This window comes from Mesoplodon mirus (genome assembly GCF_964341445.2).
Source record: "Mesoplodon mirus genome assembly, chromosome: X".
NCBI lineage: Eukaryota > Metazoa > Chordata > Mammalia > Artiodactyla > Ziphiidae > Mesoplodon > Mesoplodon mirus.
The window spans coordinates 103,603,524-103,630,773 of record NC_138981.1 but is presented as its reverse complement, the minus strand read 5'-3'; the positions used below and the strand labels follow the sequence as shown (position 1 = coordinate 103,630,773).

Sequence of the window (27,250 nt, the reverse complement as noted above, 5' to 3'; positions counted from 1 at the left end):
TTCATTATATCTAATCATTCTTTTACCTTCTATTTTAAAAAGTATAATAAAGCATAAATACAATGTGTAAAAACATAGAATACATGGACTTCCCTGGTGGTCCAGTGGTTAAGACTTTGCCTTCCAATGCAGTGGGTGCAGATTCTATCCCTGGTCGGGGAGCTAAGATCCTACATGCCTCGCAGCCAAAAAACCAAAACATAAAACAGAAGCAATATTGTAACAAATTCAATAAAGAGTTTAAAAATGGTCCATATCAAAAATATCTTTAAAAAAAGAATATAATTATATTTAGTGTAATTTTTATTGCCTTAATACAATTAATGACACACTAAACGTGTTCTGAAGGGCTTTCAAAATATTTTAATGGCCTAATTCTTACAGGTTATTGAATAATTTGAGTAAGTTTCTGATTGCTTGAGACCTCAGAAGTAATGGTTATATTGACACAGGATGCATACATACATTTTCTGTTTTTTCTCTCATTATAAATCAGTTTTAGTAGATACTCCTTTAGAAATCTGAACATTTTGAGTTTCCTGAAGAGCCTTGAGAGACATATTCTCAAAATTAGGGAACCTATGGGACTTCCCTGGTGGCACTGTGGTTAAGAATCCACCTGCCAATGTAGGGGACACGGGTTTGATCCTTGGTCCGGGAAGATCCCACATGCCGCAGAGCAACTAAGCCCGTGGCCCACAACTACTGAGCCTGTGCTCTAGAGCCCGTGCTCCGCAACAAGAGAAGCCACAGCAATGGGAAGCCCACGAACTGCAATGAAGAGTAGCCCCCGCTCACCGCAACTAGAGAAAGCCCGTGCACAGCAACGAAGACCCAACGCAGCCAAAATAAATAAATAAAATTTTTTTAAAAATTAGGGAACCTAGATAAACAAAGTTAAATATTTACCACATTTTGTTTGGGCATACATTCATTTCATATTCCCATTAATATATAATTGCTACATTATTAATATTCTCATGAACAAAAGAGTGAAATATTTACTATAATGAAATACGTCTATAAATTTAGTCATTTGCCATTCTTGTATCTTCTGAAGTACTATGCTTAGAAATATTGTATCCTCGGTAGTGGATTTGTACGTGCAGGGGGAACTTGGCTGGATATAATCATTACTTGACAAATGCCATATGACTTTATGTTTGGGGACTATCAAATCCCTCAAATTAGAAATGTTCATAGCTGTCCTTTGGATAAATCCAGCTGCTTGTTTTGGGTCCAGAACATTAAAAAAAGGAAAAATGTAGCTGCCAACAGAACACCACCAAACCACTATAATAGTCTGCTAGAAGAGGGTTTAACAGGCCTTTATATTACCACACAATGGGACAACAATCTGAGTTGGAATGCTGAATTGTTGCAACTCCAAGACATCTGGATTTTTTAACCTCACATTGGATATAATCTAAGGAATATTTTTATATCTGGTTCACGTATAATTTGCAAATTTTGATGACTGAAATTGGAAATGTATTAGTAACTTCCTACTGGCTTTATAAGTTGCTATTGGGCTGTCACCATTACCCAGATTTTTTTTTTTTTTTTTTTTTTTTGCGGTACGCGGGCCTCTCACTGTTGTGGCCTCTCGCGTTGCAGAGCACAGGCTCCGGATGCGCAGGCTCAGCAGCCATGGCTCATGAGCCCAGCCGCTCTGCAGCACACGGGATCCTCCCGGACCGGGGCACGAACCTGCGTCCCCTGCATCGGCAGGCAGACTCTCAACCACTGCGCCACCAGTGAAGCCCTACCCAGATTTTTTTTAAACGTAAATTTACTCACTAGACTGGAAGCTCCTTAGGAGCAAGGGCAACTTGTCTATTATTCATCTTTGTGCCACATGCCTAGAACCTAGTGGATATTCAATAAATGTCCATTGAGCTGAACTGACCTTAGCTGAGGAAAAGTGTGTCAGATGCACAAAAATGACTAGACTGTAGGTTGGCTTGACACAAAATGTGTCAAGCTTGACACCCTAACTAAAAATGAACAGAAGACACGTTGCCTGTGAGAAAAACAGGCTCTCCCTGTATTCCTACTCTCAGGAATATGGGAAAACTAAGTTGCCTTTAGCATAGTGCATAAAGAGGCTGATAGTTCAACCTCTTTGAATTGGCTTCCTTGCATGACCTAATGTTTAGAAACAGACTGGGCTCCAACCTATGGAGTGACACCCCGGATTAACTCTATAACCTGAGGCCTCAGACCTGGGGGAGCAGGAAATATACATATTTAGTCCATATTACCAAGGCAACAAAGTCAATGTACCTGAACATAGTAGGAAAACAAGCACAGATGGTGTTGAATATTTTAAAAGTGTTCCCCACACCCACCATAACAGTGGTTAGAAACATGGATAAATTATTTCTGAAACCACACGATTAAAACTTCTCTAATATATGTGTGTGCTTTGTTTTTCATTGCTAACACTCCATAGGCAATCTTGGTCAATTAAAACTATCTTAGTACCAAAAATAAAGGTTCAACGTTTGGTTTTGACATAAATGACTTATTTTCTTTTTAAGCATATAAGGAGCTATAGACCTCGAATAGGCTGCCTCTCCCTCAAATGGGGAAACATCTGATTTGAAACTAGTAAATCAGCATAAAATGAGACTATCTGTTGAAGAAACCTACCCTGAAAGATCATTTATAATTGTGCTACTGATGAGATTATGTACACTTTTATCCACCAGGAATAAATAATAAAATATAAAAATATAGTAAGTTGTAGAAATATAACTGTCATAACAAAGAAAAATATTCTACATAGAACTTAAAAAGGATATAGGAAGAAAAGTATCAGGGCACCTCTACAGGCTAGGAAAGAAAGATTTTGGCAGACATAAGCATTCGAATTAATGATGAAGCAGGAAAAATTCTCCAAGCCTTACCCCGGCCCAGAAGAAATACTCCCCCAATTATCAACCTTCCTTTACTCTTATCCATCTTCACCAAGAAACTTCCTGTTTACTAATTGTTTACCCTAAGCAGACTTATCACTATAAATTAATACATTTACATTCTAATGTGGGAATCTCCAAGTCTTATAGGTTTTGTTACTGGAAAATAGTTTCTCAATCTGAGTCAGACCCTGGATCTATACCCTTCACCCATGTTATATCTTGGGAGGCCCAGCTGCAACAGCCAGCCAAATGGTGTCTCTCTTTTTACTACCCACCCTCACCTTTCTCACCAACTTCTAACCATAACACAGGTCACAACAACCTTGTAAATGTCTGTATTCATCTGAAAAATAAAATCACATGTCATATATTTGTAAACAACCAAATGAAGATGGCTGAAACACAGTATTGGGTTGGCCAAAAAGTTTGTCCGGGTTTTTCTGTAACAACAAACTTTTTTCCAAACAAACTTTTTGGCCAACCCAATATAACAGCAATGTTATTAGGAAAAAAGACCTGTTATCACTGTATAAATTCATAACTGCTGTTTAATTCTCAAAACAGCTTACTGTTCTTACTGAAGTAGGTCCATGGTCTTCATATGCCACTTATGATAGGAGATACACATTCTTTGGGGAATACAGTGGGGACTCAAATCTGCAAGTTCTGGGTATCTGTGTAGTATGATTCAAGAGAAGGCATTAAATAAATTGAACTGGAATCTGATCAAGCCGATCTGTTTACAGGCTATACAGGGAGTATAAAAACAAGTTAAATTACTTTACAGTGATACAATCAACAAAATCCAGAATGTGGGAAGAAACACTATATGACAAAACAACTAGATTTCTTACATAATTAATTTAAAGGGAAAACGGAGGGGGAACTTAGAGATTAAAACAGACAAATAACAACCAAATGCAATATATGGACCTAGTCGGATACCAATTTCAAGCAAACCAATGGTTAAAAAAATAAAGAGAGAAACAATTGGGTCCATCTGTCACATAAATGAACACAGTTCAGATATTTGACCTTATTAAGAAATAGCTGGGACTTCCCTGGTGGTCCAGTGGTTAAGAATCTGCCTTCCAACGCAGAACATGGGTTTGATCCCTGGTCGGGAACTAAGATCCCACATGCCGCGGAGCAACTAAGCCCACATGCCGCAACTACTGAGCATGCAAGCCACAACTAGAGAGAAGCCCACGTGCCACAACGAAGATCCCATGTGCCACAACTAAGACCCAACGCAGCCAAAAATAAAAAATGAATATATATATTTTAAATATAGCTAAATTTTTAGGTGTGATAATGATATTATGGGTTTTTTAAAAAATACATATTTCAAAGACATATTAAAGAAACTGTGGATGAAATGATATATCTGAGATTTGCTTCAAAATAATCAGAGAGTGGGGTGGGAAGGAGTGAGATAGAGATGAAATAATATTGGCCACGAAGTGAAGCTAGGTGATGGATACAGAAAAGGTCCATTATACTATTCTACCCATACTTTTCTATACGCTCAGAATTTTCCATAATGAAAAGTTTAAAAACAGCAACAGCAAACAAACAAAAAACACACACAAAAGAGAAGGGGCACTTCTAGGTGCCCTGGGGTAATGGGATAAAAATCCCAGTCTAGCTTCCAGCCCCATTAAGTAGTCAGATTCTCTGGGGGGGTCAGCCATATACTAGCAAGTTCACTTACCAAGTCTTGCCCTTCATCTTACATCATTAGCCTGAGAAAGGACATTAAGTTGTCTGAGTTTGGTTACTTACCAGATACCTTTTAATGTCCAAGTTTGTAACCCAAATTCAACTTGAGTTTAAGAAAAATTAAAATAATTTTTAAGCTAACAGAATTTTAGCATCTGTTGAATTTATTCAGCATAACCACAGAGGTATTATCTTCATGTTGTCACACATAGACACAAACACAGATACAACACAATATCCATTTTTAGCCCAAGTGCATTCCTTCTGAGGCTCATTTATATGTCTTCATATGCCACAGCCCATCATTTAAATAATGGATATTTTCAATGCCAATTCCTTTGTTGACTTTCTCACTGCAGAAGGCATAAAGCACATAAACATATTGTTAAGTATTTTTATAGGCTTACTCATGGTAAATATAATTCAGGGTGCATTGCTATTTTGAAATTATTGAGCCACATGTAGGGAATTTATTTATATTACACTAACATTATCATCTACATTAAACTACATTACTCTGCTGCAGTTCATGTCTTAAAGCAATTCTAGTGATCTAACTAGTGGGTCCACAGAAACAGAGTAATGATGTCACCAAACCAGGAGAACATCAAAGTGTTATAATTAACCCTGAAACAAAATTAATAGGAATATTTTGGTCATGAGTTCCAACGTTTTTAAGTATATTGACTATATTTTGGTAATATATCTTTAATATTTCCTTAGTATTTTATACCACCATGTTAAAATATAAGATAAATACTGTGTGGTACTAAATTATGTCACTGTTTTTAAAAACTAGCAGCAAAATATCTTTCCCCACACCTAATCTAAATCATACTAAATAAAAAAAATTCCTAAAATACCACACACATACATATAATACAGGTGTGTTGGCACACAGGTTCTTTTCAGAATGCTAAAGGAAGAATGCAATCCCAGTGACAAAATAGGTTTCAATGGCTTCCTAAGTGTTAGGAAAAATCAGAAATTAGGCTTCTGTGCTTAAATATTTATAAGATGTGGTATGAATGAGAGCAAATTTCACCTGTAATTCTGATTCTTCCTGCATAGGTTACCTATATCTTAAAAGCTAAGGAGACCTAACAGGAGACTTACATATCTTCTGCAGACATCTTCATGACTCCAACACACAGAGCATGCTGTTTTCCTTCTGCCATGATTGCCTGAAAACACACAGCTAAGAAAACTGTTTATCTATCAAAATGCCTTGGAGAGGGGGTGCCACATTACTACTTAAGCCACTGTGAACCCAACTTGCATCTTCGCCTAGTCCATTAACTCCTTGAGGGCAGGGACCCAGCAAAATTTATGGGCAGACTGCAAATACTCAATACATGCTAAATTAATGAATCTGATAATCATTCTCTGTTTTTAAGTCAAATGTTAATAATACCATAACCCAATGCCAACAAAAGAAGGAGGAGAAGAAAAAGAAGTCATGCAAAAAAGGAGACAAAATTTCTTGCATATAAATATTAAAAATGGAAATAAATATCAATTGTTCTAGTGCTTTAATCACTAAATAGTGGTTTTATATAAAGGACACATTAAAACAATAATTGTATCCTCAATCAATCTTTAAGAGCCCAATGTAAGTTGCAATCTATCCAGAACAACCAGAATGTTCTTGGTTATCATTTGAAGTGTCTAGAATGTTAAACACTGCAGTACATATTTTAAAAAGTAAAGGTTCAAGGGTACACAGCCACTCTCTGTACTAGGTTTTGCAACTTTCCAAAAGTCTATAATTATTTCAAAATAAAAATTATTTTAAAAGTAAAGGCTAAGTACTAGGAAAATTTTCCATTTAGGGGAAACCCCAGAACTATAAACTTTAAAAACAGAAAAATCATAAACATAAAAGGGTAACCTGTCCTCACAGAATACTTTTCTCCCTTGGTTTTCAAGTCATTCATTCAATTCAAATATTTGATCACCTATTATGTGACCAGTATCTATATCAACACAAGCTGTTCCTAAGATATAAATATATTGATACAACTTATACTACCCCTTAGATATAACTGCCACAAGAGAGAACACCCTCCTTTTGAGCACAGGACACACTCTTAAACCCACTCCAATGGCCTTTCCGCTCCAGTGATTTCCCCATTCCCACCAAGTATGGTTCCTTTTCTCAACCTGAGGCAAATGGCCACTTTATCTATGACAAAGGAGAAGATGTCCTCCTGTCCAGACTAGGTGACAAAAAACTAATCTGGAATATAGCTGAAACAGCACTGTAGAAATGGAAATAATGGAGAATTATTCAGCTCCATCATGAGTTGAATAGATTCTTAAGGACCATCTGGGACTTTACCATTTCTCTTTGAGAAAACATGTTCTGGGCCCAAACAACCAACTTAAAAATGTACTTTAGGGGATTTCCCTGGTGGCGCAGTGGTTGAGAGTCCGCCTGCCGATGCAGGGGACACGGGTTCGTGCCCCAGTCCGGGAAGATCCCACATGCCGCAGAGCGGCTGGGCCCGTGAGCCATGGCCACTGAGCCTGTGCATCCGGAGCCTGTGCTCTGCAACGGGAGAGGTCACAGCAGTGAGAGGCCCGTGTACCGCAAAAAAAAAAAAAAAAATGAACTTTAGAATAAAAGTTCATTGGAACTTTAAAATAAAACCACTGGGATTGCCAATGGTTCCCACTACTCACTTCTAACATTCCACCTGGTGCTTAAGTTCTTTTCCCTTTTGAGTGCTTTTACTCCAGGGTATCTGGGGTAATTCAAACATAAAAGTAGCAAGATGATGTCCAAATAAGTGATCCAATCATATCATATACAACCTCTCTATTAATAATTAAGAGTTTTATACTGTGTCCTGAGTCTGATAACACTGATCCCTAACTGAGCTGAAATGCAGCTGGGACTCTTTTGTTACTTGTTCTCATTTAATTTCTAAGATGGGACATAATTTAGTCTCAAGAAATAATGTTGCTTCCCACATCTTCAAATGTAGCCAGAAAGGCATGAGATAACAGTAAGAGTAACCTCCAAAAAAGTACATCTAATGTTCTCTGGGATGACAGATCTTTCAGCAATAACAAGAATACAATGAACACATTTTTCAACAGTTAGAGCCTGGGAAGGATACAACAATCGTATCTACTGCAGCAGGGTAAAGTTTAGCTCCAGGAGAAGTTAAGCCTGGACACATGATATTTGCTCCACTGAGTACAAATTTGATGGCTCCTTTATCAACCTGCTGGTGTGGCAGGATAAAAGGATCTAGAAGAAAAGAAATGAATTACATAAATTAGTAAGACTAATGACTCAACAGAAAAAGTCAAAGGACATGAACAAATATTTCCCCAAATTACAGTACTCTGTGACACATGCAAAATAAAACTGAAACACCCTCCTTCACTTATCAAATTGGTATATATTTTTAAGAAAAGTATTTCCCAGTGCTAGCAAGAGTGTAGGAAAACTGGCATTCCCATATACTGCTAGAAGACTTATAAATGGGTAAAAGCTTTCTTTAGGACTACTTGGCAACATGTATCAACAGCCTCAAAAAAGTTCAAACTCTGACTCAGTAATTCTACTTCTAGGACTTTATCCTAAGAAAAAAATGAGAGATGTACAATATATTTAGATAGAAAGATATTCATTATAGCACTAATATTTATATTAGAAATAAACTGGAATCAACCTAAATGTCCAGCAATAAAGTAAGAGATAAATGAATTAAAGTATGTCTATAATACCTATATAATAGGACCATGTTTTTGGAGAATACCCCGGGAAATATTCAAAATATATGATAAGTGAAAAAAGCAGAATAAAAGCTGCCAGAAATGGGGCTTCCCTGGTGGCGTAGTGGTTGAAGAGTCCGCCTGCCGATGCAGAGGACACAGGTTCGTGCCCCGGTCCGGGAGGATCCCACGTGCCACGGAGCGGCTAGGCCCGTGAGCCATGGCCGCTGAGCCTGCGCATCTGGAGCCTGTGCTGCACAATGGGAGAGGCCACAACAGTGAGAGGCCCACGTACCGCAAAAAAAAAAAAAAAAACTGCCAGGAAGACCAGTGGTTGCTAGGGGTTGGAAGAGAGGGGGAGGTGGGAAGGATGAATAGGTAGAGCACAGGGAATTTTTAGGGCAGTGAAACTATTCTGTAAGATACTGTTAACAGTGGATACATGACATATGCAATTGACAAAAACCACAGAATGTACAACACAAAGAATGAACCCTAATGTAGACTATGGACTTTCATTAATTACAATAATATATCAATATTGGTTCATCGATTGTAACAAATGAAGCACGGCAATGCAGAATATTAATAAGAAAAGAAGGGTGGGAAGGAAGTATATGGGAATTCTCTGTACTTTGTTCATTTTTTCTGTAAATCTAAAACTGCTCTAAGAAAAAGTCTATTAATTAAAAAACAAAAACTACATAACAGAGAGCCCAATTTAAAAAGGAAAAAAATATGCATTTACACATAACACACAGACACACACAATACAGGAAATAATGGGATGGAAGTACACTGATATACTAACCATGGTTACCTCTAGGTCATGGGAATACAAGTGATTTTACTTCCGTATTTTACAAATCTCTAGAATGAACACATACTCCTTTTGGAATCTTAAAAAATTTATTTGGGTGTGTGTATGTGTGTCTATTAATAATTCATAACCTAACAACTAAAGGATCCCTGAAGGATTTAAAACAATATCTATGGGAAAAGCTTTTTAGGCCTCTCAGGGCTCTCTAGGAGTAATAACAATAATTGGTAAAATGTATTCACTTTAATGTCTTACCACTAGCCCTCCCACTAGTCAGAGAACAAATAAGTCTTTTTCCTACCAAGACTAGAAATTAATTTAAACACAGCTCCAAATTAAACATCTTACTGAAAAAAAGGAAGCTGAATGAATGAATGTGTTTACTACTCAGAAGCCATAATTTGTTTTCTAGATCTCCATACTCATTAATATCTGCCCTTTAATAATAATGATAATGATGATCCTGATCATGGGGACGATGACAAGTAGTAGTAGTGTATGGACATTTACTGAACAATTACTACATCATAATAATGGCTATTATATATTGAGCACTTACTATGTTCCAGGCATTGTGTTAGGTGCATTACACGTGTGTTACTATCTTATTTAATCCTCACAACCTTGGGAGATGTAACATACAATTGCGTCCACTTTTAAAGATAAGGAAACAAAGCTTAAGTGACTTGACAAAAGTGACATGCACTGGGAATTGAGCCCAGACCTGCCTAACTCCAAGTTCACACTTTTAACCACCATATCATCCTGCTTCTTGCACAAGAATAACTTTAAGATGTTCTAAAAGGTTGGTTCCCAGCAAAATATTATTAAATAGGAACATCTTTTTCTTCCAACTTATTGTGAAAATGCTTAACATATAGAAAAACTGGAAGAATAGTTCAATGAGCACCTGGACACCATCCACTTAGTTTCAACAATCGTTCATTAGCACTTTGCTATATTTGCTTTATCTCTTTCTATTTATACACACATTTTTTTCCTCTACCATTTGACATTTTAGACACAATGCTTCATCATAAATAAGCACTCATGCCAGACACATACTGGCTTGAAAAGCAGAAATTTTACTTTGCAGTTGAAAAACTCTTGTACACTGGGATAGCATCTTCCTTTGGGTTTTCTTTTGTAATGTAATCAATCTAACAACATGCAAATGTGGGTACATAATAAACATTATTTTGTTTCTTAACACCTGACCTTGGCACTCAACTAATAGTAACTGGGACTCCATGCTTTCCCTTATACAGAATTACCTCTATGAGGCAAATCTGGATACAAATGTAAAAGAAAATGCTCACAGCACTTATTACAGTTTGTGAATATATATTTGTGTAATTATCTAATTGTTGTCTATTCTCCCAACTAAACTGTTAGCTTCCTAGGGACAGAGACCATATCTATCTTTGCTTCCCATCACATTCTCAGTACCTAGCTCAGTGCCTGGCACAGAGTAAGTTTAAAAAATACTTTTTGAATTAAGTAATGAATGAATGAATGCTCTTTCTTGGGCTTTCTGGAATGCATAATGAGACAATTTGCATTTTTCAGATTTACCACAAGATGGGGAGGGGGGAAATCTTTTTAGTTTTATATTCCATATAACCTAGTACTAATAAGTTAACTACCAGAAGTCACTTTCAACTCCTTTTGTGTCTTTCCATATGCCCCAATACATATTTTCTAACAAGACTTACATTTGTGAAGTAATCTCAGGGTTGGATAAAAAGGCCCTTCTCTTTGTCTAAAAAATAGTAACTCTCCATTTACTGTAAGGATCTCTATATGTTCATGGCTGTAAGACAAATGTCACAAAGTACCAAGTTAGATATTTTCTTTCAAAAATGAATATGCCAAACATCCTTTAAATAATGTATAATATGAAGCATGCATATACAGAGATACAGTAAGCTTTTTAAAAAAAATTTCAATAAAGATCCAGGGCAAAAAAAAACACAAAACATTTTTTTTTAATTCATACCAGTCCAGTAGAGAAAAAGGAAAAATATGATCTGCTACAATTTTATTTCACATTTTATTTTTTTTAATTTCCTTTTTAGATAATTAATAAAACAAATCTCTAAAGCACAAACTGAAATAAATCCAACTCTGAATAAAAACATTTAATTAACTCTTTAATAAAACAATCAGTACACAAAGCCACATTTTCACAAACATAGAAAAACACTTGAAAATACAAATATTGATAAGTTTTAGAGTTACTCATTTAGAGTAGATAAATAGTTAATGTGAAGATAATTACATTTATTATGAGTGCAATCTAATCATACAATATTCAGCTTCTCTGAACTTTACATAGAAAAAAATAAAGACTTACCATCGCACTATTTTGACAGGATCTTTCTTAGGCATGATTTGATTAAGCCATGGTTCAATACCTGGAAATTGTTCTAACAATTGGTTCTTAATACCCTTTATAACTGAGGTTTTCAACTGGATGCAGTTGGACACATTTTCTTTTTCATCAAATCTGCCAAATGATTTTTGCAAGGAAAAAAAAAGGCATTTCCAAGAAGATATATCAGAATAGCTAAAGGTATTGTTTTAATTAGTCATCTATTTCCAAGCAAATATTTAGACGTCTAAATTAATTATGAAATCAATTGTTTTTTTAAAATACCATTTCCCTTTTATTGTGTCCAACACAAAACCAAAGTCTTAATACAATATTAAAATAAACTGTCATAAAGTCACAATTAGCTGGGCGGGGGGGCGAGGGGGTAAGGATATGAGGCATATTTCACATTATAATCTGTAATTAGCTACACAAATGCCTCTCCTGGAAAATCTTACTCTCAACTCTACCCAGGAAGAAACAGATTCCCACCTATAACAAAACCTGTGTAAAAAAACAAAAGCAAAACAAAACAAAATGAAAATACCCTCAAGCGTTGAGATACAAAAGACCAACCCAAATATAACAGTGAAAATCGGCCCCTCCTAGGCTATGTAATCTGCTGAGATTCTTTTTTAAGTGATGATGACGACGGTATTTAACATCCCTATTTATTTCTGCTCAAAATGTCATGCACAAAACCCACCTTCCTTTGCCCATGATCCCCCTTTGCTTTTTGCGGCTACCAAATCTGGAAGGCAAACCCACTAGGTAGGTTCCAAAGAATTTTTGTCTTCCTCACACTGAATAGCCTATGGGGCAGTCACGCTATTTTCAAGACAAGGTTCATCTGGCAGCTAGGCAATAGGTATCACAGTCCGCTAGCTTCCTGTCACCCAGACTCCTTCACTCCCATGACCCAGGAAGTCAAGCCTTCCCTTATTCAGTTCATAACTAGTAACCACAAGGCAGTGAGTGCAGGGCTCTCCTCTCTGCTAAAGAGGATATGTCCCTAAATCACAGTGCATGGATGTGACTGGTAGAACCCTAGGAACGGAGATAGAACTAGGAAAGGGGGCAAAAGAGAAAGAGAGGTAAGGAGAAAGAAAATGAGGGTGGGAGGACCCAAACCCAACTGAGGATTAGGGACGAAAGCTTAAAGAAGTGTTGCTGGTTGCGAGTTGAGAGAATAGTACTATAGAAAACCTTAGGGAGTAAGGATGGCAGGGGCGGGGGAGAGAGAAAGAGAATCTTTGCTCTCGCCTTCTTCCCCCCCCCCCACCACCTTTGTGAGCAGCCGACGGAGGCCACAGAATGTCCTTACTTCTTGAACATGATCCAAGGTGAAGGGGGCGACGATAGGGAAGGGCCCGGAATGGGGAAAAAATTGAATTAGCAAGAGTCCGGCAGATCCCCTTACACGAGGAAGGCCGGCACTAACAGTCGGAGCTGTTGTCGTTACCCGGAAAGGGAGACAGCCAGCCGCACTTTACGGTTGTCAGAAAATTTGACTACTTCCGGTTCTCAAAACAGTCGGCTCTTTTTTTTTTTTTTTTGCAGTACGCGGGCCTCTCACTGTTGTGGCCTCTCCCATTGCGGAGCACAGGCTCCGGACGCACAGGCTCAGCGGCCAGGGCTCACGGGCCTAGCCGCTCCGCGGCATGTGGGATCTTTCCGGACCGGCTCACGAACCCGTGTCCCCTGCATCGGCAGGCGGACTCTCAACCACTGCGCCACCAGGGAAGCCCCGTCGGCTCTTTTGCCGGCCCTTTTTGGTTTACCGATCCCTATCCAGAGCGGGTAGCTGAAAAGGCGGGACTTCAGAAGGAAGAAGTGATAGAGCAATCATTCTAAGAGCAGAGAAAGAAGATGGAGGGGGCGGGGCAATCAAGCAAGGCAGTATTTAAGGCTGTTGCGTCACTACGGGTTCCTCAAAGGGTCAAAATTCTTCCGTGTTTCATTGCTACCTACAGTTATTTTTTAGTGGGAATGGTTTTTGTTCCCTGAGAAAACCGAATGGATTGGTGCTTACAGACCAGCTTGAAGCCAAGCAAGCCTCTTGACATCATGTTGATGTACTCGTGGGCTTGCCAAATTTAGCAAATAAAAATATAGGACGCCCTGTACAGGACATTTGGATTTCAGAAAAACAATGAATACTTTTTTTAGTATAACTATACCTCATCCAATATTTGGGACATACTTATACTAAAAAAAAAAAAGTACGTGCTATCTGAATTGAATTGGGCGTCCTGTATTTTAATCTGGCAACCATATTCACTGGCCACAGTGAGGTGCCCCCAAAGAATTATTCACTAGGTTGCTGTCCCCTGCCTCACCCCCATGGCTATAAGTTGAGCTATAAATATAAAGAGGTACCTTCCCTGAATGATAGAATGGCCTGTAGCCGATCGATACTAGACTAATCCGATTGAAGAGATAACAGCTAAAGAAACACGTTTTACTTATGTGATTTTACAAAAGAGCAAATCAAGGGTTTTGATCAGCAAAGAAAGCATAGAAAAATGCAAAACCTAAACAGGCACTACCCAGGCGGTGGGATGGGTGTGCACTGATCTGTAAAACAAATACACCAGTCTCTCCATGGAGCAAATACTCTATATTGGGGAGATGGGCCTTGGCAATGACAGCAAATGGTATTATGTGTTTGAATTGTACTGCTAACTCACCTTGCCTTGACTCTATGGTAGCAACAATCTTCTGATTATAATTTAGCTTCCCATGAAGATCTGCCCGGAAAGGACTTGCTATTTTCAAATCATATCCGCGTGAACAATTGTCTTTGTAAATTAATAAATTGGCATTATGGTTTATACATCAATCTCTTGAGAACGTCCTTAGCGTGAATCCGCATTCCCAGCATCAATCAACTCTGTGACATTTAAATATCGTTTATGAACATACAAAACTGAAGCCCAGACCCCAAGCTGTGGTTAGTGCTACACTGTTAGGCTTCTTACAAAACAGGAGAACTTTCCTCTACTGGCAACTCACATCGCCCTGGAAGCCTGCCATGTAACAGTAAATATATTATAACAACTATAAACAGTTATTATTAAGCGGTTGGAGGTAGGAGAAAATAAATATTTTGTATTCAGTCTAAACATAACACCTTAGTAATAACAATGCATTCCACTAGTAAATAAAATTTAACTTGATGAACTCCAAAATTAATAATACCTGGATGGACTTCCTAATTTCTTGAACCTACTAATTTTAGACTTATTAAAAAGTATTATGCTGAGTATTTGCAGTGCTAGAAATAATAGCTAACTTTTAATTCTATAAAAATTATACATAAGGACTTCCCTGTTGGTCCAGTGGTTAAGACTCCACGCTTCCACTGCAGGGGGTGCCAGCTCGATCCCCGGTAGGGGAACTAAGACCACACATGCCGCGTGGGGCGGCCAAAAATAATAATAATAAGGTTTTAAAAAATAAAAATAGGGCTTCCCTGGTGGCGCAGTGGTTGAGAGTCCGCCTGCCAATGCAGGGGACACGGGTTCGTGCCCCGGTCTGGGAAGATCCCACATGTCGCAGAGCAGCTGGGCCCGTGAGCCATGGCCGCTGAGCCTGCGCGTCCGGAGCCTGTGCTCCACAATAGGAGAGGCCACAACAGTGAGAGGCCCGCGTACCGCAAAAAAAAAAAAAAAATTATACATACTCTAAATTATGACAAATCCCACATGCATGGAATAGATATATAGCTACATGTGCATACACATTTTAATCCACTTTCATACACTCTGATAATCACAGAAACTGAATCTGAATTATGACAAATGCCAAGTTAGGTCATTAGTATTAATGAGGGAGATATTTAGTTCTGTATGTGTACATGAGTACCTTTATTCATAACCCATCTACACAGATACATAAGCAGGGCCCACTTTTCACTGTAATGTGTTTCTGGTTTTGTGTTGTAAACGGGATCATTTTTCCAAGGTCATGATTGGGGGTTTACTCCTGACAGAACTCATCATCAAATAAATCACTGCTACAACAAACAATATGTCATAAAAGAAGAAATACCTCAAAATAAACCTCTTCCAAAATTGAAATAATGAACTTCATTTATTCATGCAATAGTTATAAAGGACCTTTATGTTTTAGACATATATGCTGTCTATACTAGAATTCATGCATAGATGTTCTGTGCAATTTATTTTACAAGGGACATCAATGTACATGCAGCACAGGACACAGAAAACCCAAGTCTAGCATACAGTTTACTAAAATAAGTAACCTAGCTATAATAAGCATTAAACGTTTAATGATTGTATTTGCTGTCTTAGAATTTTGAAACAATTTTATAGGATCATCTTGACATAAGACTATAAAATGCTGCCCAAGGAAGTTTACAGTAAGGCCTCCTTTTCTTCTTCATAAGCTTCCTTGAGCAATAAGCATGGCACCAAAACCCTCCAGAGTGTCCAGTAAAAAATGGTTTCTTTAGGAGGTGGGCCATAGCTTTGAACACTGGAGGAGGTGCTTTCACTGCAAGAAAGAATTGGGCCACTGCCAGACCCCTACTGGGTCTCTCAGCTCTCAGAATCTACAGCCTGTGAAGTCTTCCATTAAGGTCACTTTTCCCACAAACCGCCCCGCAGCCTTATACTTCAGAGCCACCTGCAGCCTGACTTTATATCCCCAACAATGTCAAGACATACCTAAGAATCACACCACTACCCCCACCACCAATCACTGTGCAGAGCACAGGTGAGAAAATGCATCGGCCATGGCCTGGATCCTTCCATACAGAGCAATATAAGGAACACCAACCAAACAGCATCATCCACCTCTAGTCCCAAATACAGCTAAATTTGGAGAAAGCTGAGAGACCCCTATTTATCAAAAGACTGTCAGAAGTAACCATCTTGACAAATTTATGATAAGCCAAACTCACTGTGCCTCACTCATATCCCTATTTTCTTTTGTCATCGCCCAATATGTAAGCACCAAGTTCAATCTATTATTATGTGACCTTGGGCAAGTCACTTAAACCCGTGTGCATGTCTTCTCATCTGAAAAGTAAAGGCTCTACTTTATGAGGTTGTTATGAGGATTAAATGAGAGAATACAGGCAAAGCATTGTTAAATTATTAGTATTGTTATTATTAAATTACTATTGCAGTCGTTATTCCTCTCTTCTAACCTCATTCCCATATTCCTCTGTGCTTCTTCTCCTGCCACCTGACCTCTCATTTCTACCTTAATTTCCAGGTGCTTCTGCTATGCCTCCCTGGAACACAATTCCATGATTAACAAACTCCTACCCATTCTCCAACTTATCCCTGAATGTCCAGTGATATTCCTGGCTTTCCCATGAGATTGGAGCTTCTCTTGCAGCACTTTCAAGTGAAAGTGATTTACACCAAGACGCTGCATGTACTAGGGAGTCAGGAGGTGATGAGATGCCCTCTTCCAGCCACACTACAACTTCTAGACAATTCCTCCTCACCCTCAGGTAAAAAAAAAAAAACCTGATTCTTCTTCCTCCAAGTTTCATACTATCTGGTTACACCTTGACTTCCTCTTTGCTGTCCTCTACTCATTCATTGAAGATCCTGGTTCACAGCCTTTCCTCTCCACCCTAGAGTCGTTAAACACTGCAAAAGAAAAATCACAGTTAAATAAACAGGTACCACCCTGAATTCGTAGTCCCAGCCTCAAATGGACCTTCAATATTCCTGGGGAAATCCTTTCATGTTTTCGGGTCACTCTCTCATTCTCCCCAGTGATTCTTTCAAAGCTTGCCCATTTTCCTCAAAACTCCAACACCTCAACAGCCCCTTCAATCTACCAAATAACTCACCTCTTAAAGATAAGATAGAAGTCTCCATATGGGAAACCAACTTCCTACTACCTACTACTACCAAACTAGGAATATATTCAGAGCCATCCTTCTACTGTTAAAATGAGAGAGAGCCCTCTTCCAAGCTAGGTCTAATTCCTCCATCTGTCTTCCAGATCCCTTTCATGTACAGGTCCTCAGTAACCTTACTCAAGCTGTCATTACCTCTGTCCTATACCTTCAACCTCTCCCTCTCTACTGGCTCCTTCCTCTCAGCTCTTTCAACGGAAATACGTGAATACACCCACATCGTATAACATTCAAACAACACGGAAGTATAATGACCATAATCATAGCTAGCATCTACTGACTACTTATGCTATGTCAGGCACTGTTGTGAGTGCTTTCATGTATTAACTTATTTAATTCTCAGAGTGACTTTATGAAGTAGATACTATTATTATTTCCATTTTATAGATGAGAAAACTGAGGGAAAAAGAGGTAAAGTAGCTTGCCCAAGATTACCAAGCTATGAAGTACCAGAATCTGGAATATATATATATATATATATATATATATATAGTCACTTTGCTATACACCAGAAACTAACACAACATTCTAAATCAACTATACTTCAATTAAAAAATTTTTTTAAAAACACACACAGGGCTTCCCTGGTGGCGCAGTGGTTAAGAATCTGCCTGCCAATGCAGGGGACACAGGTTCAAGCCCTGGTCCGGGAAGATCCCACATGCCCCGGAGCAACTAAGCCTGTGCGCCACAACTACTGAGCCCGCGTGCCATGACTAGAAGCCACCACAGTGAGAAGCCCGCATACCGTGCAGCAACAAAGACCCAATGCAACCAAAAATAAATAAATTAAACACACACACACACACACACACACACACACAGAGCCATGCTAACCGGCTTCATTTTAAATTCATGATCACTAATCTCAAGTGGGCCCTTAATGCTGCCTGGCAATTATAGTATATATTCTTAGACTAGTGCTGTCCAATAGAACTCTCTGCAATGATGGAAATATTCTATACTCTGTGCTCACCAAAACGGTAGCCATTAGCACATGTGGCTACTTACGTTTACATTTAAATAATTAAATTAGATGGACCTTGAAAAACCAGTTCCTTAGCCATATTAACCACATTTCAAGTACTCAGTAGTCACATGTGGCTAGTGGCTAAGTACTGGACAGCTCAGCATAAGCTATGCAGTCTCCCCTAGATGACTATTTCTCTCCTTCAACCCCCAACACCTTTCACAGACTCCCACCACCCCATCTACCCACTTCTACCAGCATCTCAAACACATGTCTAAAACTGTACTTCTAGACTCTCTCCATTCTGTCCCCTCATACACTCATCTGTCCCCAAACCTATTTTACCCACAGTCGTCAGTTATTGACAACTCCATCCTTTCATGTGCTCAGACCTGAAATCTTAGGAATTTCCTTCACTCCTCTCTTCCTGTCACACTCCACCCCCAAGTCATTGGTAAGTCCTATTGATTCTTCAAAATACATAAAAAAGTCAACCACTTCTCATGACCTTCACAGCTACCATCCTAGTTCAAGCCATCATTATCTACTGCCTGGATTGTTTCAATAGCCCCCAAACTGGTCTTTTACCTCTGCCTCGCACCACAATCTATTTTCAACACAAGCCAGATTTTCCTATTAAAAGTGAAATTCAAAGTAAAGTCTTTTCTCTGCTCAAACCTCTCCAACAGCTCTCCATCTCAACTAGAGTAAAACCGATATCTGTACAATAGCTTACAAGGTCTTTAATTGTCTAGGTTCCTGTTACCTCTTCAATTTCATTTTCTACTACTCTTCCTTCCCTTTTCTTACTCTTCTCCAGTCACACTGACTGCCTTGCTATTTTCCAACACCCCACATCTTAGGGTCTTTGCACTGGTTGGTCCTTCTACCTGGAAAGCTCTACCCCAGATCTCCACATGACCAATTCCCTCACCTCCTTCAGACCTTTGCTCAAATGTTACCTTCTCAATAAGGTATTGCCGTAATCTCTCCTTTTAACAATTCCATCTAGGGACTTCCCTGGGGTCCAGTGGGTAAGACTCCACGCTCCCAATGCAGGGGGCCTGGGTTTGATCCTTGGTCTGGGAACTAGATCCCTGCATGCATGTAAAGATCCTGTATGACGGGCTTCCCTGGTGGCACAGTGGTTGAGAATCTGCCTGCCAATGCAGGGGATACGGGTTCGAGCCCTGGTCTGGGAAGATCCCACATGCCACGGAGCAACTGGGCTCGTGAGCCACAACTACTGAGCCTGCGCGTCTGGAGCCTGTGCTCTGCAACAAGAGAGGCCGCAATAGTGAGAGGCCCGTGCGCCGCGATGAAGAGTGGCCCCCGCTTGCCACGACTAGAGAAAGCCCTCGCAGAGAAATGAAGACCCAACACAGCCAAAAATAAATAAATAAATAAAATTATAAGATCCCGCATGCCGCAACGAAAAGCCAGCGTGCTGCAACTAAGTCACGGTGCAGCCAAAATAAATAAATAAATACGTATTTTAAAATGCCATCTACCACCCCCCCATCCCTTTACTCAGTTCGGTTAATAATGACCTCCGCCTTGCCAAAACCAAAAATCATACTCAGTTCTCATTTTACTCAAACTCTCAGTAGTATTTGAGTTGACCATGATCTCCTTCTTGAAACACTTTGGTACCTTGACTTCCTTAACACCACCCTCTCCTGATTCTCCTTAGCCAGTTTCATAGCTTTCCATACCATCTATATACCATGGACTTCCAATTTGAAATCTCCAGCCTGAATATCTCCACTACACTTCAAACTATCCAAAGTTGTCATCTCCACTTGAATAATAGACACTGCAAATGAAACGTGTCCAAAATAGAATCCTTGATTTCAGCCCCTTCCCCAACATGCAATCTTCTTCATCTCAATAAATGGGAGTCCCATCCACCTATTTTCTTGGATCAAAAATCCCTGAAGCCCTCTCTTTCTCTTACATCCTTCATTTAGTCCATCATCAAATACTATCACCTTTACTTTCAAAATATATCCAAAATCTGATTGCTTCTCACATACCTCTAACACTATGACTCTAGTCAAATTCACTATCATCTGTCACCTTGACTACCAAACTCGTCTCTTACTTATTTTGCTTCTTGCTTTCACTCTTATGCCTGCTGCCTTACAGTCTATTTTTTACACAGCAGGTAGGATGAACCTTTTAAAACATAAGTCAGATCATGTAACTCCCTTGCACAAAACCCCCAGTGGCTTCCCATCTCAGTTATAATAAGATCCAAGGTCCTCATCCTGCTCTGAAGGCTCTACACAATCTGGCCCCCATCCACCCCTCCACCTCATCTACTACTCCTCTCCCTTTCTCTGCTCCAGCCACATTGGCTTTCCTGCTATTCCACAAGCATGCCAAGCATGGTCCCTTGCTTCTCAGAGTCTTATTTTTTTTCATTGGTTCTTGGATGAATAGAATTAAATTAATAATAATCTTTGATTCATGGCACATTCTCTTTATTAATACAAGTATGGTTCATTTTTAGTTAGTTTTTTAAATAATGTAATAAGTATCCATGAACCTAATAACTAAATCTAACCATATGGCCCTAATCTCATTCCTCTGCCTCCCCCCACCCCCTGGCAAAGAATCATTATCCTGAATCCTGTGTTCATCATTTTGTGGTGCTCCATTTAATACAATTTTATGTAATACATATATATGCACACACACACATATAGATATGTGTGCCTACATACATATATGGATATATATATATATCTTTCTTAAAAGTATAATTTTTATTACAATGCATTTTAACTTTATACAGCTGTATGCTGTATGTACTCTTTGGGAACCTAATTTTTCCCCTTCCATATTTACTTTTCTAAGATTCACCCATGTAAATTTGCATGTTGCTGTGGTTCATTCATCTTGATTGTTGTATAATATTTCATTGTATGAATAACACTTCAAGGCCTTGGCACTTTTGCCCTCTGCCTAGAATGTGCTTCTCTTAGATATCCACATGACTCCCTCCTTCACTTCACTCACGCCATTATTCAAATGCCACCTCATCCTAACACTATCTAAAATAGTGCCCCATTTTACACTCTCTCTTTTACTCTTCTTTACTTTTCCCCATAGCACTTATCACTACTGCGCTGAATATTCTCACTTTGCCTCTCCGGATCCTCTCTCCCCCTTTCCACCTTGCTCTGTGCCCTGCAGCAGATCTTTATGATCTGCAATAATAGGCTTCCTTGCCTTCTGGTTTCCCCTTAGGTTTTGCCTGTGAGAGATACCCTCAAGAGACAGGAGGGTGGGAGAGACTGGAGTTGTAGCATTTATTCCCCAGCTCCCTCCCTGCTGTGATTTTCCAGCAGCTGTGACACTCCTGTCTGGTAACTCTCTCCTATTGTCATACTTCTCTCCAGGTTGACTCAGGGCCAAGCTATGGTAATGTCTTCTCATCCCCCTCCCACCTGTGGCTGCTGAATCATTTCTTGTCCTTTCACTTACCATTGTTTACAACTTTGTAAATCCTTCATTAAATGCTTATCAATCCTTCTGTTTGAATGCACCTCTCATTTCTGCCAGTACCCTGAGTGACAGGACTGCCTGACGTTAAAATTATTTATTTTTTTGCTGTTGATTGTCTGTTTCCCCCAGTAGATAGTAAGCTTCAAGAAGGTAGGGGCTTCCCTGGTGGCACAGTGGTTAAGAATCCGCCTGCCAATGCAGGGGACACGGGTTCGATCCCTGGTCTGGGAAGATCCCACATGCCACAGTGTAGCAGGGTAACTGAGGACATGGGAAAAGACGTGACCCAAGAATCGGCTCACCTAACAAGCTGGGTGCGTGAGAATGTTTCAGGACTGCAAGCAGTACTGATTGCTCTGGGCACTGATCTATGCATGTCCTTGGTATAATCGGGAACATAAGAAAATAAGGAGGTGCATTGTTTAGATGTTCAAGGACGACACAGCCTGTTGTAAAAAGAACCTTTTTCTATTAGATAAAGCTTAAATAAAAACGCCATAGTGGACTGAGGGCTTTGCTGTTTTGCCTGAGCGAGCTACAGCCCTCTACCACTGTGCTTTAACGCATACATCTCATGTGTTGGACTCATTTTCGTCTCTGACTGAACAACTGCAACACCACGGAGCAACTAAGCCTGTGGGACACAACTATTGAGCCTGCATGCCACAACTACTGGAGCCCGCGTGCCACAACTACTGAAGCCTGCACGCCTAGAGCCTGCACTCTGCAACATGAGAAGCCACCGCAATGAGAAGCCTGAACACCACAATGAAGAGTAGCTCCCACTAGCCGCAACTAGAGAAAAGCCCATGCATGGCAACAAAGACCCAATGCAGACAAAAAATAAAATAAATTAAAATAAAATAAATTTTAAAAAAAGAAGGTAGGGACTTTGGGACTTCCTTGGTGGCACAGTGGTTAAGAATCTCCTTGCCAGTGCAGGGGACATGGGTTCGAGCCATGGTCTGGGAAGATCCCACATGCCGCGGAGCAATTAAGCCTGTGCGCCATAACTACTGAGCATGTGCTCTAGAGCCTGCGAGCCACAAGTACTGAAGCCCGTGTGCCTAGAGCCCGTGCTCCACAACAAGAGAAGCCACCACAATGAGAAGTTCACACACCACAACAAAGAGTAGCCCCCACTCGGCACACCTAGAGAAAGCCCACGCGCAGCAATGAAGACCCAACGCAGCCAAAAATAAATAATAAATAAATAAATAATTTTATTTAAAAAAAATAAAATAAAAGAAGAAGGTTAGGACTTTGTCTGACTCCCTGCTATATCCCCAAGGCCTAGAATAGGCTGAACTCATAATAAGCCTGCAATAAATATTTAAGTGAATTATCAATACATATAATACTGCATTTTAAATGCTTACACACAAAAAATTGCTTGCACATACCTCTTTCAAAACAAATGCCATTATTTCTTTAAGCTACATACCTAACAGAATTGCAGAGTTGAGGGTTAAGTGGATATTTAATTTAGTAGATAGCACCAAATTTTTCTCCATTCTCCGATAGAAGGAATCAGGGCTCCATGGAGAAATGGCTGACTCTAGGACTGGAGCATGGAAAATATAAGATGAGTCGGGACCACCATAAATTTTTTTTAATTATAAAAAACTGAACAAACATAAAAACAAAAACCCCTGCAATTATAGAGGTATGTCAAAGGGATATAGGAGCCAACTGAAAGAGCTTCCAATGGCCAAATTTGAAACAATTTGAGCAACAAAATTATCATTGGATTATAATTCAAAGTATAAAATAAATATTAATAAATCCATACTGATATTAATAAATGATTGAATAAATAAATTAAAGGAGAGTACACAAATCTCTTGTACAGGAGAATTCCAAATAATTTATGTAGATACTCTCTCAAGCCAGTGGAGCATAACTGCCCACTCCTTAAGTGTAGGATGTGCATAATGACATCCTTATAAACAGTGGAGTTTGGAAAGAGAGAAAAAGAATAGTGTTGCAGTAGAGAAACAAGCCAAACACTGCCTCAGCCAGGCAATCAAGGTTCACCTCATCAATGATAAATCATGTTGATAGCATGTACCCTTGGTATGATGTATAACTATGGAAAATGCATCAGACAAACTCAAATTTGGATAAAAAAGGATATTCTACAAAATATCTGACTGGACTCCTTAGAACTGTCAAGGTAGTCAAAAACAAGGAAGGTCTAAGAAATGGTCACAGCCAAGAGGAGCCTAAAGAGATATGACTAAAGATGTGGTCTCCTGGATGGGATCTTGGGGGAGAAAAAAGGGGCATTTAGGTAAAAACTAAGGAAATCTGAAGAAAATATGGACATTAGTTATTAATAGTGTATCAATATTGGTTCATTAGTTGTGATAAATGTACCATAGTAATACTAACAATAGGAAAAACTGGGTACAGGGTATATAGGAACTCTCTGTAATATTCTTTTTTTTTTTAATTTTTAGTTTATTTATTTTTGGCTGTGTTGGGTCTTCGTTGCTGTGCGTGGGCTTTCTCTAGTTGATGCGAGGGGGGCTTCTCTTCATTGTGGTGCGTGGGCCTCTCATTGCAATGGCTCCTCTTGCTGAGGAGCACGGGCTCTAGGCGTGGGGGCTTCAGTAGTTGTGGCGCACGGGCATAGCCGCTCCGCGGCATGTGGGATTTTCCCGGACCAGGTCTCGAACCCGTGTTCCCTGCATAAGCAGGCAGACTCTCAGCCACTGCGCCACCAGGGAAGCCCCTCTCTGTAATATTCTTATATATTTTTGGTAAATGTAAAACTATCCTAAAAGAGTTTGTTAAATGTTTTAAAAATACCCTATAAGGATGGCTATAATTAAAAAGACAAATAATATTGTGTGTTGGCAAGGATGTGGAGACACTGGAACCCTCACACATTGCTGTGGGAAGATAAAACAGTACAACCTCTTTGGAAAACAGTTTGACAGTTCCATATAATGTTAAATATGGAGTTACCAAATGGTCCAGCAATTCCACTCCTAGGTATCTACCCAAGAAATGAAAACATATGCCCACACAAAAACTTGTACATGAATGTTCATAGCAGCATTATTCATAATAGCCAAAAAGCAGAAACAACACAAATATCCTTCAACTGGTGAAATAAACAAATATGGCTTACCCATACAATGGAATATGATTCAGCCATAAAAAGGAATGAAGTTCTGATGCATGCTACTGCATGCATGAGCCTTGAGAATATTAGGCTAAGTAAAAGAAGCCAGTCACAAAAGACCACATATTGTATAGTTCCATTTATATGAAACGTCCAGAATAGGCAAATACATAGAGACAGGAAGTAGATTAGTGGTTGCCAGGGTATGGGGAAAGGTGGGAATAGGATGTGTCAGCTAATGAACACAAGATTCCTTTTTTTTTTTTTTTGTCAGCAAAGAGCTCTACTCTTTATTGAACGTGTTACTAAAGAGGTTTAGTCAAAAAGACCAAAGCCCATGTCATCATCAGACTCTTCACATTCTTCTTTCTTTGCTTCTACTTTCCTCAGCTGGGGCAGCAGTGGTGGAGGGGGCAGGACTTCCCACCGGTGCAGGTCCACCAGTCCCCACATTGCAGATGAGGCTCCCAATGTTGACACTGGCCAAAGCCTTTGCAAACAAGCCTGACCAGAAAGGTTCAACATTTACACCAGCTGCTTTAATGAGGGCATTGATCTTATCCTCCGTGACCGTCACCTCATTGTCGTTCAGGATGAGGACGGAGTAGATGCAGGCGAGCTCTAAGACGGAGGCCATGGTGCGGGGGAGTGCAAGGCAGGGGCTGCCCGGCGTGGTTCTAGTCGCCCGATGATGTGAGGGCCTCACCCCAACGCGGCCTTAGCCACCTAAGTGGCAGCTGAGGAAAGGGACAGGATTTCTTTATGGGGTGATGACAATGTTCTAAAATTAGAATGTGGCAATGGTTGCACAACTCTGTGAATATACTAAAATCATTGAACTGTATGCTTTAAAGGGGTGAATTTTATGGCATATAAATTCTATCTCAAGAAAGCTGTTACCTAAGGGACTTTAACCAGAAAGAAATTCTAAGTGTGTTGATTTGGGGGGCTCTTTCTGTTGCTAATTTGTAATGTTATTGCACTGTGATCAGAGACTGTTACTCCTATGATTTCTGCATTTTTGCAGACTAATAAATGAGCCATTTTGGAAAATGTTCTATAGGTATTTGCAAAGAAAACACATTCTATGTTTGGACAGGGTAATCTCATATATATTATATATATCTATGTATATATATATATATATTCAATCTTGTTGAGTAGTGTCATGAACTTCTGTATATCCTTACTTATTCACATGATCTGATGATTTCTTAGAGAAATATTTTACTTCAAATATGCCTGAAAGTCTGGCCAGCAACCCCAATCTTATCTCTTATTAAGTTATTCTGAACTATTTCAAACCTTCTCCACTTTTCTCAAATTTTTGCCACCCCTCCCCTAACCATCACATCCTACTTTATGCATAAAATGGAAAGGAAGATGGGATTGCCTTCATCTGCCTGGTACCAAACATACAACTTACAACTGTCTACCTTCATCCCATCCCATTTAACTTTTCCCATTCTTCTAACAATAGAAGAACTACCCCTCCTTCTGAGACCCATCTCTCCACCTGCCCTTGGAATTCCATTCTTTTCCATTTTCTCAGAAACCTTGCCTTATCAATTATCCTGTTTCTCTCTTGATTCTTCAGCACCTCTCTCTCTCTGGAGTCTAATTCTTCTCTCCTTGAATCTGGGCTTGTCTTAGTGACTTCTTTAACCAAAAGAATGCAGCAGAAGTGATATTCTGGAATGTATAAGGCTAGGACATAAGAAGCCTTGCAGCTTCCACCTAGGCCTCTTGGAACACTTACTCTTGGACTCTTGAAGCACCAGGTAATGTGTCTGCCTACCCTGAGTCCGTCCTTCTGTGAGAAGACCCAAGCTAGCCACGTGGAGAGGCTGTCTGGAGAAAAAGATGTCCAGCCCGCCCCCAAATATTCTAGTTCTCAGCCATTCAAGTCATCCCAGCTGAGGCCCCAGACATCATGAAGCCAAAATGAGCTGGATGTGCCTTGTCTAAATTCTTGACCCAAATAATCATCAGATATAACAATAATTATTATTACATTTTTGTTTTAAGCCACTAAATTTTGGGATTGTGTGTTAAGAATAACTAGAAAAGAATAACTAGAATGGGGACTTCCCTGGTGGCGCAGTGGTTAAGAATCCACCTACCAATGCAGGGGACGTGGGTTTGAGCCCTGGTTCAGGA

The 27,250-nt window shown here is 39.5% G+C and overlaps 1 protein-coding gene and 1 pseudogene across 3 annotated transcripts; both read right to left on the bottom strand.

Moving 5' to 3' along the window:
- Positions 1-4,792: 4,792 nt before the first annotated feature.
- Positions 4,793-13,057, bottom strand: MCTS1 (MCTS1 re-initiation and release factor). 2 transcript variants are annotated; one of them, XM_082609954.1, is made up of 6 exons: positions 12,894-13,057; positions 11,552-11,704; positions 10,911-11,008; positions 7,772-7,905; positions 5,763-5,830; positions 4,793-4,999 (listed from the first exon to the last, which is right to left on the bottom strand). In XM_082609954.1, the coding sequence occupies exons 1-6, from the start codon at positions 12,902-12,904 to the stop codon at positions 4,918-4,920; spliced, it is 546 nt and encodes a 181-aa protein (XP_082466080.1). In that variant the 5' UTR covers positions 12,905-13,057; the 3' UTR covers positions 4,793-4,917. The 2 variants fall into 2 exon arrangements, with proteins under 2 accessions (XP_082466080.1, XP_082466079.1); XM_082609953.1 differs by lacking the exon at positions 12,894-13,057 and adding an exon at positions 12,276-12,507.
- A 12,245-nt stretch (positions 13,058-25,302) lies between these two features.
- Positions 25,303-25,754, bottom strand: LOC309796407 (large ribosomal subunit protein P1-like; annotated as a pseudogene). Its single transcript has one exon. The product of its transcript is annotated as a large ribosomal subunit protein P1-like (transcript).
- Positions 25,755-27,250: the final 1,496 nt, after the last annotated feature.

Excerpts from the sequence above, each read along its gene's own strand:
- MCTS1 (XM_082609953.1), bottom strand. Across the intron at positions 5,831-7,771 it reads CTGCAGTAGATACGATTGTT|GCAATCATGGCAGAAGGAAA; the intron begins GTATCCTTCCCA and ends GTGTGTTTTCAG. Across the intron at positions 5,000-5,762 it reads AAGATGTCTGCAGAAGATAT|TGAGAAAGTCAACAAAGGAA; the intron begins GTAAGTCTCCTG and ends TGCCTTCTGCAG.